The sequence below is a fragment of the Schistocerca gregaria genome, chromosome 3 (genome assembly GCF_023897955.1).
Source record: "Schistocerca gregaria isolate iqSchGreg1 chromosome 3, iqSchGreg1.2, whole genome shotgun sequence".
NCBI lineage: Eukaryota > Metazoa > Arthropoda > Insecta > Orthoptera > Acrididae > Schistocerca > Schistocerca gregaria.
This window is the reverse complement of record NC_064922.1, coordinates 556,014,313-556,030,023: the sequence shown is the minus strand read 5'-3', so window position 1 is coordinate 556,030,023 and position 15,711 is coordinate 556,014,313. Positions and strand designations below refer to the sequence as shown.

The following is a 15,711-nucleotide window of genomic DNA, read 5'->3' as shown; positions in this document are numbered from 1 at the left end:
CATTTTAGATTACTGGGTATGAGGACAAAAATTTTTGGTGGCAGCATTGTGCACCTCTTATTGCGCGAAACAGTACCATATTTACTCGAATCTAAGCCGCACTTTTTTCCAGTTTTTGTAATCCAAAAAACCGCCTGCAGCTTAGAATCTAGTACAAAGCGGAAGATCTGAAAAATGTTGGTAGATGCCGCCACAACTAATTTCTGTCGTCTAATATATGTAGCGCTTTGCAGGCACAAGGATAAATTCTGTCACCAAAACCTCTGCGTCAGTAAATAAATTTTTAAAAAAGGTGGAAGATGAGCTTTCTTTCTCCGCCCTGAGTTTCGACTACTGCCATTTCATACATTATCCAATGAAGTAAATACAAATTCCGTATTGTTCATCTTCGAATGTAGCAGCATTTCAATGTACTACGAAAATCCGACTGGCAAGACTGTGTGGAATGTTTGTCAGTATGGCAAACTCTGCGTTCTGAATTTTTTCCTACCTGTGAGATGAGATGGTTGCTAATAGGAACTTTTATGAATTGTGAATCACATGCAGTATTCTCTTCACCATAATAATAATACGAATATAAACATTTTGCCATGTACTCTTTCGTGTTTGTTGCTATCTCATTTAAATCCTGTCTGCCTAATAAACTACCAAACTAGAGTGAGACAACAGCAAACACGTAAGAATATATATATCACGTCATGTTCATATTCATATTATTCTTATGCCGAATAGTGATACAGTCAGAAAAGAAGCAGGGCAATTGATTAGATTTTTAAATCTAAGATGACTCTAATTTCTGTGCAGAATGTAATGTACTAAAGAGGCGCCTGCAACGATTTTCAAACGGAGAAAATTTTTCCCTAAACTCTCATTCAGAACATCTTCTATCATACACAGTCTATTATTTGATTGGCATTGATCACTATCAAAGAAAGCAGCAGCGCAAGTAACAACAAATAGCAGTCTCTTGCCATTGTTTTGCTAATGAGACAATTCCTCTATTTTTTTTTTATTGTAAGCGGCGGTAGTGCACACAAAAGCAAGCCATGCCACGAGCGGCGACAGGTCATAAACACTCATTATCAGAATGCGACAAACGATGCATGACACACACAATAATGCATTTTCAGCTTAGAGTGACACAAACATCTGTAACAAAGAGAACAGCACTTATCAGATAAAAAATAATAATAATAATAATAATAATTAAGAAGACACATGAAAACAAAACTCTCCTCCAAATTGATGAAGAATTTGCTAAAAACAACACAAGAAGCTTTTACAGAACTTTCAAACAAAGGTTATCAAGATACAAAGCACCCACCCTCCAATTTCGAGATGTAAATGGGACCATCGCTCACAACAACATGGAAAACTGCAAAATACTAGCAGGCTACTTTGGCAAACTCTTGAATTGTGAACCCATCCTTGAAAAATTTGAATCCATCCCAAACAACAGTGAGAAGCAGGATTTGGAACCACCGATGACTGAAGAACTAGAGAAGGTCATTTCAGAACTTAAAAACAACAAGGCGTCCGGAGAAAATCAAATAGTGGCCGAACTATGGAAAAAGGCTGACAAAAATGCAGTTACATCCCGAAAGTGTGTTTTCGATCAAATCTGGAAAGAAGAAAAGATCCCCACAGAATGGAAAACAGCTCTCATCCACCCTATCCACAAGAAAGGTTTGAAGACAGACCCCAACAGTTACAGAGGAATATCACTGATGGATATAACGTACAAGATTCTTTCTAAAGTCCTTTTGAACAGGGCAGAGCCGCAATTGGATCTGCAAATCGGGGAATACCAGGGAGGTTTTAGAAAAGGCAGATCATGTTCGGAACAAATACTAAACCTCAAAAACATTATGGCATACCAAAAATCAAGGGCAAAGACGTACATAATCTCCTTCATTGATTTCAAAAAAGCATATGATTCGATTGATAGAGAATCTCTGTTGTCAGTCCTGGAAGAAATGGGTTTGGATAAGAAAACAACTAATATTATAAAAGCGACCCTTACAAATACATTTTCGAAAGTTAAATTTATGGGCGATCTATCGGAACCCTTTGAAATAAAAAAGGGAGTGCGACAGGGTGATGGGCTCTCACCGTTGCTGTTCAACTGTGCGCTTGACAAAGTAGTCAGAGAATGGAACACAAATATTAAGAGTGGTATAAGACTGGGTTGCAAAAAGAAGAACCTTAAAGTAAATTGCATTGCTTTTGCAGATGATATGGCCCTGTTTGCTGAAACAATGGAAGACGCACGGGAGCAAATCCTTGAACTAAAGAAACAAGCAGCTAAAATTGGTCTTCACATCTCCTCTGAAAAAACTAAGATATTGACAAACATCAAACACTCATGTAAATACCTCAACGTTCAAGAACAGAAGATTGAAATAGTAAAAGAATTCAAATATCTCGGAGAATGGATTAGTTGGAATGCTGGGGAAAGCAAAGCAATGGAATCCAGAAAAAATAAACTTGAATTGGCCTTCCAACTAACAAAAAATACATACAACAAAAAATCCCTTTCATGGGGGTCCAAAATTACACATTACAAGATAGCGATTAAGCCAGAAGCACTGTATGCAGCAGAAACACTTAACATGAATTTCAAAGGCCAAATGGAGAAACTTGAGGTAAAGGAAAGAAAAATTTTAAGGAAAATCATTGGGCCAAAATTTCAAGACAATAAGATTATATACATAAAAAATGAAACTCTCTACAAGAAAATTGAAAACTTTCAGATTCTATGAGAAAAAGGAGAATAAATTTTTATGGTCATCTTCTCAGAATGAATTCCAACAGATTAACTAAACAAATCTTGGGCTTCGTTTTTCGTTTACGGTAGAAGTCAAACTGGTTTAAAGAAACTGAGAAAGACCTAGTGGAATTAAAGATTTCAGAAAATTCACTTATTGATCGAACTGCTAAATTAATTACTAAAGACGAAAACATAAGGTTCCAAGACAAATCCACACTAAAGTCCAAACCCTTCATCTCGGGAGAAGAAAGGAGAAGAAGATCAGAAAGAATGAAGAAATACTGGGCCCTAAAAAAAGAACAACGCACAAAGAAATGATTGATCCAGCGTACCCCAAAGAGGGTGAAATGAAAGAAGAAGAAGAAGAAGAAGAAGAAGAAGAAGAAGAAGAAGCTATCAATTCAAACCAGACGAAGCATGTGAAAAAGGAAGGGTACCCGTATAAATACGGACGAAGCGCCTGACGTATAGCAACGGCCACTTGGTAAAGCTTTACTGCTAAGCCTACTAGTCGAACCAAACTACTGTAGCTGTATCATCATTCATTCAACCTAAATTGTCTCATATTACAATGGACCAACTTTGTTTCGATTTGGAGGTGCAACCTAAACTTTTCTGTCCCCTTGAATTTCGATTCTTAAATTTCAGGTGCGGCTTAGATCCGAAAAATTTTTTTTTCCTCGATTTCGAGTCTCATTTTTCAGGTGAGGCTTAGATTCGAGTGCAGCTTGAATTCAAGTAAATACTGTACCTCAATTTGGAGTAATAAATGTAACCTTTTCCTTCTAAAATTGTAATTATGTGCATGACTGTTGCTTTTGAACTGCAGGAGATTGCAGTATTTACAAAAAACTTCATGGGGGAATAAAAGTACTGTAAAGCAGTAGTAAAACTGTTTTTTATGTATGAACTGTGGTAGTTTCTCAGAAGTAGAGAGAAAACAAATTGGATACGGCATGTGTACATTGCCACGAGGTCAAGAACTTCATTACTGCGATGTGTTCACCTATGTTGTAAGAAATGTCCAATGCTATAAAAAACTACAGTTGCTAAAAAGAGTTCAATATTCAAGAGCCAAAATTTAATCTAAATAATAGCAGGGAGCCTTGCAAGATGAGTGCCAAAATGATATGAACAAAAATTAGTCACAATGGCCTAATAATTTTTTTGTGAAAAATAAATAAAAACCCAAACACTGGTTCAAGCACCACAGGGCTTCAGTAAATGTTAGCCTCTTGGAGGTAATATTTTCTGATCTTCCTCCAGACTGTAAACTAATGTATCTATACAACTACAAGAGGATCTACAATCTTAACATCAAATCCAAACCACAGTGCAATTTTGCTTTTTCTTACATGGGAAAAAAGCTGAACCAAGAAACAAAACTAAAACAATGTAATTTGTAGTTGACACTTGGCCACTCCGCAACTGAGTCACAAATGCAAAATTCAGCACCACTCCTAAACATGTCTATCCTTTCTTACAATTATTGGTAAAGCACTAGACCAAGTTGAAAATGAAAGCTTCACCATCTTTCTTGTTCTTTTAATGTTTCTTCATTCTCTCCACTCTCTTCCTACTATTCTGATGTTCCAGTTGATCTTTAGTTATTGCTATTCTGCATTTTATATATATGTCAAAATTTTTCTCCATATTAACCAGAGATGTCGTTACATTCATTTAATTTCTTAAGTTTGTCATTTTTTGCTCACACTAAATGTGTATTTAGTCATCAAGTTTCACATTTACAAGTTTCAATGTCCATCCAGGAACTGTGGGAATTTAATCACAATTCTTACACAAAGGCACTTTCAGTTATCCATCAAACAAGACACTACCCATAAATGTGATTCTGAAACTGTGAACACCCAGGAAAATACAGGATGTTTAAAAAATGACCAGTATATTTGAAACGGCAATACAAACTAAACGAGCAGCGATAGAAATACACCGTTTGTTGCAATATGCTTGGGACAACAGTACATTTTCAGGCAGACAAACTTTCGAAATTACAGTAGTTACAATTGTCAACAACAGATGGCGCTGCAGTCTGGGAACCTCTATAGTACGATATTTTCCACATATCCACCATGCGTAGCAATAATATGGCGTAGTTTCTGAATGAAATTACCCGAAACCTTTGACAACGTGTCTGGCGGAATGGCTTCACATGCAGATGAGATGTACTGCTCCAGCTGTTCAATTGTTTCTGGATTCTGGCGGTACACCTGGTCTTTCAAGTGTTCCCACAGAAAGAAGTAAAAGGGGTTCATGTCTGGCGAATAGGGAGGCCAATCCACGCCGCCTCCTGCATGTTTCGGATAGCCCAAAGCAATCACACGATCATCGAAGTATTCATTCAGGAAATTAAAGACGTCGGCCGTGCGATGTGGCCGGGCACCATCTTGCATAAACCACTAGGTGTTCGCAGTGTCGTCTAAGGCAGTTTGTACCGCCACAAATTCACGAAGAATGTCCAGATAGCGTGATGCAGTAATTGTTTCGGATCTGAAAAATGGGCCAATGATTCCTTTGGAAGAAATGGCGGCCCAGACCAGTACTTTTTGAGGATGCAGGGACGATGGGACTGCAACATGTGGCTTTTCGGTTCCCCATATGCGCCAGTTCTGTTTACTGACGAAGCCGTCCAGGTAAAAATAAGCTTTGTCAGTAAACCAAATGCTGCCCACATGCATATCGCCGTCATCAATCCTGTGCACTATATCGTTAGCGAATGTCTCTCGTGCAGCAATGGCAGCGGCGCTGACGGGTTGCCGCGTTTGAATTTTGTATGGATAGAGGTGTAAACTCTGGCGCATGAGACGATACGTGGACGTTAGCCTCATTTGGACCTCAGCTGCAACATGGCGAACGGAAACCCGAGGCCGCTGCTGGATCACCTGCTGCACTAGCTGCGCGTTGCACTCTGTGGTTGCCGTACGCAGTCGCCCTACCTTTCCAGCATGTTCATCCGTCACGTTCCCAGTCCATTGAAATTTTTCAAACAGATCCTTTATTGTATTGCTTTTCGGTCCTTTGGTTACATTAAACCTCTGTTGAAAACTACTACTTGTTGCAACAACACTGTGTTCTAGGCGGTGGAATTCCAACACCAGAAAAATCCTCTGTTCTAAGGAATAAACCATGTTGTCCACAGCACACTTGCACGTTGTGAACAGCACACGCTTACAGCAGAAAGACGACGTACAGAATGGCGCACCCACAGACTGCGTTGTCTTCTATATCTTTCACATCACTTGCAGCGCCATCTGTTGTTGAAAATTGTAACTACTGTAATTTCGAAAGTTTGTCCGCCTGAAAATGTACTGTTGTCCCAAGCATATTGCAACAAACAGTGTATTTCTATCGCTGCTCGTTTAGTTTTTATTGCCGTTTCAAGTATACCGGTCATTTTTGAAACACCCTGTATGAAAAACTGTGCAGATGTATACAGAAAAATGAAGGTATTTGAAAGGAACGTTGCACATTCATTGAGACTAATAATTAACTTCAAGAGAGAAATATAAGTGTAATAATCACAGAATAATTCATTGTTCTCTAGCAAGTTTCTCTGTGTCATCCACACTTTATATGCAGTGCTTTTCAATCCTACAACTGAAACTTTTACTATAAATGATACAAAAATAATACAACGATTTTCAAGCTATATGTTTTTCTCCTACAGATTTTCAAAGTTCAACAAAGATACGCACCTTTTTTCGGTGTCTGAAGTCGCACCCATTTCTTTCGAAACATCAGCCTGGACTTCAGCATTGCACATTTCTGGGCGCACACGGGACTCAACGTTGTCTGTGGATTTCTTATTTACTTCTGCTGCAGTATTGGAGGGAGGCATAGGGATATCAGCAACAGAAATAATTTTTGAATTTCCCATTGGTGTGTCCTTTGCACGATCACGATCTTTCAACCGATTACGATATTCCTCCAAGTTTAACTTCCGTTTCTTTGGAGCCTGCTGAGTCTGAGCAGATGGAGACTGTTGCTCTTTCAGGTGGTGGTGGTGATGGTGCTGCTGCTGTTGCTGCTGCTGCTTTTGAAAATTCTGTTGTTGCGGTTGCTGTGATATTTGCTGATTCTGCTGCTGCTGTCGTTGCTGTTGCTGAAATTGCTTCAATTTTTGCTTCTGAGAGTTTGTATTATTAGCCACATGGGGTCCTACAAAATGCAAAACAGATGCAGAAATTTAATACAACTTCTTTTTCATCTCTCTCTCTCTCTCTCTCTCTCTCTCTCTCTCTCTCTCTCTGTGTGTGTGTGTGTGTGTGTGTGTGTGTGTGTGTGTGTGTGTGTGTGTGTGTGTGTGTGTGTGTGTGTAATGAAAGACTGTGATAGTCAAAAATAACATAGGAAGTGTGTTACACAATATGAGATACTTATATAGTAGAAGTAGTAGTAGCAATAATAATAATAATAATAATAATAATAATAATAATAATAATGCCCCCATCAAATCAAAAAGTTAAGCATATAATTGGTTCTCATATCTTGAAATGAGATGGATGCCTTATACTGTATTCTTTGATAAGACAGAATATTACTACTCTTCTCCTACAGTCTCTGCAAAACCAATGACTGTGGGTAGCAGAAAGTTGTTTTCATACACTTGCCTTCAACTGGTACGACCAGTGCATGGTGGTCATACACGAAACCTGCCCAGAATATGATTGAACCATTGGATTTTTGTTGATATCCCAGTCATTGATGGTGATTGTGTTCCTCTGTTCTCCTCCATATGCAAACAAAATTGTTATCACAGTGCAAGCCTATTTATACTTCGTATGTGAACAGCATTTTCATCCATTGGTCTTGTGTCCAATGTTCATTTGCTCCAGCACATCTTACATGGCATCCCTATGATGTGGACGGAATGCTGGAGTCTTGAATGGTCCTCAGCTATACAAGCCCCCCAATCATGAAGTCTCTTGCGCACAGTTTGGGTACTTAGGGTAGCTCCCATGGTTTCTCAAAGCTCATGGCACAGATTAGTAGATTAGTCACTGTCTTTCTAGGACATATCCATGCAGATATCATTACACACCGGTCCTGAGCTGCTGTAGTTTTGCATGGACAGCCTTCGCGATGTCAATCCGCTATAGAATGCATTTCCTGGAACTTTTTCCACAGTCTGGAGACAACACTTTGATTTATGTGAACAATATTCACAATGTCAACTTTTCTCATGTTTTGCTTGTCGATGTCATGATTTTGATAAGGTCTGCCATAAAGAGCCTGTTCTGAGGCCTTGTGCTACACTATGAGGCACACAGACAACTGTGAATTCACAAGAAATCAGCTGTGATGTACTGTGCTTGTTTACAAGCCGTAACAGCATGGCCCCTGATGAGGCTGAGTGACAAAGATGAACAAGTTCACATTATGTACACAACCACCCTCCTACATAAACACAAAAGGAAAATCCATAGTGACTATTGCTGGGTAATTTGGAAATGTGCTTAACTTTTTTGATGAGTCTAAAAATAACAACAATAACAATAATAATAAGTATGCTGGATGGTCAGTGTGCAAGGCAAACTTTTGAAACATTGTATCAAGTGTTGATAAACAAGATAACTGTACATTAACTTTGTACATGATATAACACAATATGTTTTTGTCTTGCTTTAAGGCACAAAAACAACTAGGTCATATGTACCCATGTCAGAACTATAGAACATTAGGGGAGAAAAGGAAAGAAAGAAAGACTACACATTAACCCCAAGAGACAGAAGGAAAGACAGCTAAAAGTCGGGACTTGGAGAAAGGTCCATGAAATACACCATAGAGAAACAGAGGTTCTGAACTAAATATTAAATGTCCTTTGTCTTATTGCTATGACAGATAAAAAGTAAAATGCGGTCGACAGCCCATGTGTCGTTCATTAAAACGTCTGATAGCTCAGACAGCAAACAAAAGTGATAATTTAAGTGGTTAAAAAAATGGCATTCTGTTAGGAAATTGCGAACTGTCAGAGGTTGAGAGCAATGAGCACATAGTGGCGGGAGAGCACCACTTAACAAATGGCAATGGGTAGAAAGACAGTATCCAACAAGCAACCTAGCTAAAATGGTCTCCCAACGGCGAGAGGGCCGAGAGGAGGTCGTCCAAGCCAATGGGAGAGGCTTAATTTTCCAGAGCTTGTTCCCATGAAAGAAGGACCAGTGGTGATGCCAAAGTGACACTACCTGCTGACAGACGGCAACACAGATATTGTCAGAGGGAGTGAAAGAACTAGTGGGCTGAGGTACTAGGACTGTAGCCTTGGCAGCAACATCAGTAGCCTTGTTCTCCATTAGACCAACATGGCCAGGAACCCACATAAACATCACAGTGGCTCCATCAAAAGTGAAAAGTGAAAGCTTTCTTGTACTTTTGCACTAATGAATGGATGGTGTACAGCACACTGAGGCTCCAAAGGGCACTGAGAGAGTCGGAGCAAATAACTCAATTGAAAAGCCAGTGTCACCTGATGTACTGTGAGACCAGATACAGGGCGAAAGAACTCAGCTGTAAATACTGACCAGTGTTCCAGAAGTCAATATCGAAAATCATTGGTGTCAATGATTAAGGCACACCTGACACCACGGTCAGTCAGAGAGCCATCAGTGCACACAAAGGTACTATTGTGAAGTTCTGTGTGGAGGTCGTGAAACCTTGAGAACTCGGTCTTAAGAATTCCTTAACGAAACAGGGCATGCAGCCACAGAAGGACATCAGTCCTTCCAGCAGGTGTCGTAGGCTTTCTCCAAATTGAAAAACACAGCCACAGTCTAGTATTTCCGCAGAAAACCATTCGTGATATGGGTTGACAATGTGGCGAGATGTCCAACTGCAGCATGGTGTGCTCTAAATCCACACTGTGCAGGGGTTCATAAATTGCGAGACTCAAACCACCATATCAGCCAGGCATGAATCTTACTTTCCATCACCTTGCAAACACAGTTAGTGAGAGAATGGGGTAATAACTAGAAGAAAGGATTGTTCTTGCTGGGCTTAGGTATGTGTATGACAGTGGCTTCACGCCATCACCTTGGAAACGTGCCATCTGTCCAGATGCGATTGTATGTATGAAGGAGAAAGTGCTTGCCCAGAAGAGAATGGTTCTGCATCATCTGAATGTGAACATCGCTAGCCCTGGGACAGAGGATCGGGGTGAAGTGAAAGCATAATCTACCTCCCTCGTAGTAAAGGCAGCATTGTAGTACTCACAATGCTGAGATCCAATGGAGAAAGGCAGGGTGATAGTGGGTGGAGCTCAAAATCTCTGCAAAATAGCTGCGTAAGGTATTGGAGATAGCAGTAGGGTGCACTATGACATCGTCTGCTCCTGACACACTATGACATCGACTGCTACTGACAGGCTGGAAACTGGGGAATAAACCTTAGTCCCAGACAGCCTTCAAGAGATTGGCCCACATGATGGAAGAGAATTGGTAAAGCAAATCCAGTTAGCTTTTTTGCTATTCCAAAGAACACAGTAACACTGTGCACCTACATGTTTGTAACAAATACCATTGACCATTGTAGGACGATGGTTAAAAATGCAGAGCGCACATCTTCGCACATGAACTGCATCGCGGCACACCTCAATCCACCAAGGGACTGGGACATGGTGTGGCAAAGAGGAAGTGCAAGGAATGGATTGTTTGTTTGTAAGATACTCTACCAGGTCATCGCAAATGGGGAAATGTTGTTCATCGAATGTCGCTAGTTGGCCTTAGAAAGCTGCCTTTTGGGTGTGCACATAGTTGGGATAGGAGTCAGCAATTTGACAGCACATGGGAAATGGTCACTCAAGTATGTGTCAGAGAGAACAGCCACGTGAGATGATGGGCAAGCTGGACAGTGCAAAAGGAGATGCCCAAATGGTGAGGAGTCTGAAAGGAATGAGGGTGCACCCATTTTAAGGCACGTGAGGTTAAAGTGATTGATAAGGTCAGCCGAGAGGACATCTCTCTGACAGGTTCTGGGCGAGCCCCAAAGGGGATGTTGTGCATTAAAGTCACCGAGCAGCAGACAGACATGAGGGAGTTGCCCAATAAGCTGGAGGAAATCTGCCCTGGTGACACCAAATGATGGAGGGATGTAAATGGTCAAAAGTCAAACGAAGAAGGAAAATGCAGACTGGAACAGTTTGAAACCAAGTGGTCAGGGATATGGGTCGACTATGAACATCATTCCAGATGAGCAACATGACTCCTCATGAGAGAGAATGTCGTTCTTGGGGGAAGGTCAAAGCGGACCGGGAAGAAACTTGAGAGCTCAAAGAAGTCATGAGGATGCAATTTTGTTTCCTGGAGGCAGAGAATAAGCGGACGCTGCGATTTCTAAGACAACCTTTAAGATCTCTTTGATGGATCGAAGGCCGCAAACGTTCTATTGGAGGAGAGTCACAACAAGGAAAGTGGAGGAGGAAAAAAAAATGAAGGGGTGTCACCTTCACAGTTGCCGAGTGGCAACCTTCGAAGATTCACTGCTACACGGCACAGAGGCTGGAGGATCCTGCTCCACGAGGTCTATAGAGGCATAGACATTCTCCTTCTCTCAGTCTGCGAAGTCCAGGAAAGAAAAAGGGTTGGTTATATGCACTGGCGATGCGGTGGTTAGCTGGGTGAGGGTATCACGTGGCGACAATGTCAAAGAGGATGTCCAAGTTGGTGAAGTAGATCTTTTGCTTTTCTTTGACTTCTTGGACCCTTTCTGGTTGGCTGAGGAAGACTCAGATGTTTGTTGGCTGAAGGGATGTAGGAAGTCTTCGCAGGAGTATTCCTTCCGTCCTTTCCAGCCTGCCGGTTGCGTAGCAGTGAGGCGAGAGTTTGGTGGCTTGTTGCGCAGCTGGAGGAGGAGACAGGGACACTACCATGATGCTGGGCAATTTCAATTTCACAACTGCAGTGCTGAATTTGAGGTTGCATGTCTGCGTGGCCACAACCTTCGTGGAGCGAGATGCAGCAATAACAGTACTGAAAGTGCCACATGGTAGAACACAGGGTATCCAACTAGCCAACTACTTGCAAGCAACTGGGTAGAAGCTTTTTCCTTCGCCTTGCTCACCCAGACAGCCCGCTCATCAAGATACATGAGACAATCTTGGGAAGACACTGCATAGCTGCTGTTGCAGTTGATAAGGCAGGGAGGAGGAGGTGGACAATCGCCCTCAAGAGCATTCCTATCGCTGGTTAAACATTTGGCCGGTTGTCGACAGGACATTTGAATGTGGTTGCAACGAAGACAATGGTAGCAGCGCATTGAGTTCGGAATGTATAGTCGGACTGTGATAAACTTCATAGCCCGCTTTGATCTTTGACTGAAGCACCACTGTATCAAAAGTGAGAAAAAGAATGTGTGTGGGCACTAAGGATGCATCTACTTTTTTCATCATGCAATGGCTGCACTGCACTGAAATCCTGATCAAAGAGGTAAATTTGCATTTCTGCCTCAGTCAGACCATCAAGCAGCCTTGTGTAAATAACATCACGCAAAGAATTCAGTGTTCAAGGGGCCTCGGATGAACACGACAGCCATAGAGGAGAGAAGCTGCAAGCAGTTGTGCTTGAAAATCAAAAGTAGTCTCCAGAACAAAAGGGCCATTTCGCAAATGAGAGCAGGGTTTCACCGGACCAGCAATTACATTAATACCTTTCTGAATAACAAACAGATTTACCGTAGCAAAGGACTTACTGTCTTTTGTACATGAAACCATGAGGAACCATGGTGCAGCTGGGAAAGTCTTTGAACTGTTAGCCTTATTCCGTTTACGTTTAGAGGATGTAGACTATGCAGAAGATTTTTGGCTCATTGCAAGAGAATCCCCCATGATTACTGGCATCTCCGATGGTGCACTCCTTCCAACTGAGGGGGGCCCTCCACAGAAGGGGCCACACCCACCTTTGGTGATTGTTCACACCTCCCAAACACCTGTCAGAGGGACCAATCAGCAATTTAGGAAGGTAGCAGCTCAGGCTATTGCCCCTTTCTGGGCCTAGCCTTTACCAGGGGTATGTACGAACCCTACCTGTCAACCCACGGTTGGGAATGTCGCATTACCTAGTCACTGGTTACATGTCAGTAAAGTTACTCTCAGTAAAAACACGCACACAGAACATAACATTCATTTTTGAATCACAGTCCCATAATCAGTTTGTCAGTGGAGAAACGCATAAAACTATTTCAAAGTCATAAGCATTTTTCCAGAATCAATGATGTAAAATGATTGTTTCTTCTTTCATTCTGTTACTGATACAATCATAAGAACTTTTCACATAGCAACCAATTAACCAATTTCAAGCACTTACCCAGCTGTCATCAGCAGTCGTACTGTATGACAATACCCAATGTCACTGTACGCAACATGAGTGGTTAGTCCGAAGATTATCAATGTGTGACTGAAACCAATTAAATAGGTCAGTCACGGTCTCTGTTGTTGATTTTTCTGGTGTTTATTTCTGCCAATAACAATTTCGATTGTGATCTTGTTTCAGAAAACATAAATGGTGCAGTTAAATGGTGCAGTTAAGTCGTGCGGTGGAGACCAGTTGACTACAGAGCGAGTGAAGAGTGTACTACCATCTTTTTGTGGCGATGATGATGATGATGAAACAACACCACCGTAAAGCCTTTTCCTCCATGGCAGACAACACCAGGTTGCCCAACTTAATGTTCCCATCCGAACAGTGTAGCATGCCCTCACTCATAAAACATTGCAAAGATGTTTGGCATTTAGTCCCAGACGCTTGTACCAAGTCTTGTAATCAAGTACTCACTGCTACCACCTCCCCTTCCCTTGCTGGCTAAATAAAGGCAGTGAAAATTGCTTCCATCACCAATGTTTGAACCAGCTAGCTTCAAGTCAATAAATTAGACATAGTCATTGCAAATATTTTACTAGGCATTGTTTGGACTACCATCAGATAACTTATGGAACAATATTTCAAAACTTTTCTCATACATATCTAATAGAAAATATCTCTCATGACGTGATACTTGCTGTAAAGCAGAGAAAGAAATATCATGTAAGGCATACACAATATCACCATGCAAGGTGAACAAAATAATAATAATAATAATAATAAGACAGTTGTCAGCAACACTATTTAATGCCTTTGTTTCCATACATAAATTCTAGTTTTTAGAAAGGAGGCAATAAAAATATACACACAAACTCTACTTTCTATCATTTATCGCTGCTGTTCCCTCAGCTACAGGATGCACAATATTTTTAGACGCCTACAATTGATGAAAGTCCGGCAGCAGCCCTTCACATGAAGCATAAACTTCAGGATCATGTTAGTATAATACATTAATAACAAAATTTTGTTGCAAACTGTTCAGCCAGTGCCAATGCTTCCGTTATTTTGATCTAAGAGCCCCACTTCTCAAGATAAAGGCACAACAATGTCATAAAATATATTTTATAAAAGACCCTACTCCAAATAAACTCTTGGATTTTTAACATGTTCTTTATTTTATTCTTCACATATTTACCCCATTATATTTGACTATGAATACTGCTTCTGGGTATTAAATGAATTTAGTGTTTGATATACTAATTCTAATTTAGAATTACATTTATTTGCACAAGTTAGCAATCATCCTGTTAATAATTAATTTCCTACTTTTTCTGCAAATTTCATACAAATTTATTTAAAAAATTATCAAAATCTAACACCCTCAATAACTGACCAATTTGTTGCCCGTGCATACTAAAATCAGTAGGATTTTGCACTACTGGCACAAATACAATGTATACACGCATTTTTGGCAAGTTTCTGTGTTGAATCAGTATTAAAATTTTCAATACCGTCAGACATGCTGCTAAAAATTTTATGAGAAATTTATTGTATGAAAAATGATACTATAATCGTGACACAAAAACACACTGCAAAATATGTATATCCACGAAAATTGCCCTCTAATAGCCTTCCGAACCTGATTTACAAAGGGCACAAGGAAGATTTGTACAGCTGCTGTTCCCATGACCTATGACCCTTTTTTTTTAAAAAAAAAAAAAAAAAAAAAAAAAAAAAAAAAAAAAAAAAGAGCTGTTAGTTCTAAATAAATAGCGAACACTAATATCTCAGAAATTCTCATCAGTAAAATGAAGAATTACCGGTGGCATTCATTTCCACCTTTGTATTAAATGTTCAAAAAGGCACCTTTATATCTCTCTGCAGTTACTTATCAGCATACCTGCAAAAAAAGGTTTTATTTTATAGTGCAAAAATATGTGAAGTTAAACTAACCAGTGTTCAAGCTTTTCCTCAAAAGTGATGTTCCAGGCTGTATCTGTGCTGAAGTCACAGAACTTTTAAGTGTTGTGATGACTGTACCAGAGCCACAATCAACAGATGTTACAACTGATGAACCTCCAGCTTCCTCACTAGCATCGCTAACATCTCCAGACTCAAGGCCACTATCTTTCCGTGAACTATTCTCCCAGCAATCTGTCGATGATGAATGTTTCAACTGCTGCTCTTGCGGAAGCAGTAATGAGGCATTTGGTGCTACTGAGTACTCTGAAGCATCAGAGTGATAGAAAGGGCGTGGGGCTTCAACAGTTCCACTGGACATTGAGCAGTAGTCATGGTCCAGTTGGATGGACTCACCGCCTGCTACCTGTAATATCAAACAATAATTTAGTAGTTATTTCACTGTATTATATGGTTAACTCTTTTAGTCTTGAGGTTCAAAATCAATAATTTATTTTAAAAAGTTAATATATGAATCTTCAAGGAAAAAATAAAAACACAGTGTGGAAAAAGAATACCTGGACGTAACTTAAAGAGCTAGAGGCATACATAATAAAAGCAAAGAATACAAATATATTAGATCTCAATCTTTCTGATATGGTACACGCTTCATCAGGAGAAAGGAAAGAAGGATAGGCAGGCAAGGTGGACTTCTGACATTGTAGATTTCTCTGT

The 15,711-nt window shown here is 40.3% G+C and overlaps 1 protein-coding gene across 11 annotated transcripts in view; it reads right to left on the bottom strand.

Annotated features, from left to right (window-relative positions):
* Positions 1 to 15,711, bottom strand: part of LOC126354480 (peroxisome proliferator-activated receptor gamma coactivator 1-alpha) — a 141,934-nt gene that overhangs the window by 81,245 nt on the left and 44,978 nt on the right. For all 11 annotated transcript variants that reach the window (XM_050004188.1, XM_050004194.1, XM_050004193.1 and 8 more), the window contains 2 exons: positions 15,031 to 15,403; positions 6,484 to 6,946 (listed from right to left, as the gene is read on the bottom strand). In XM_050004188.1, coding sequence (XP_049860145.1) covers positions 6,484 to 6,946; positions 15,031 to 15,403 — 836 coding nt within the window. The remainder of the gene's footprint in view (positions 1 to 6,483; positions 6,947 to 15,030; positions 15,404 to 15,711) is intronic.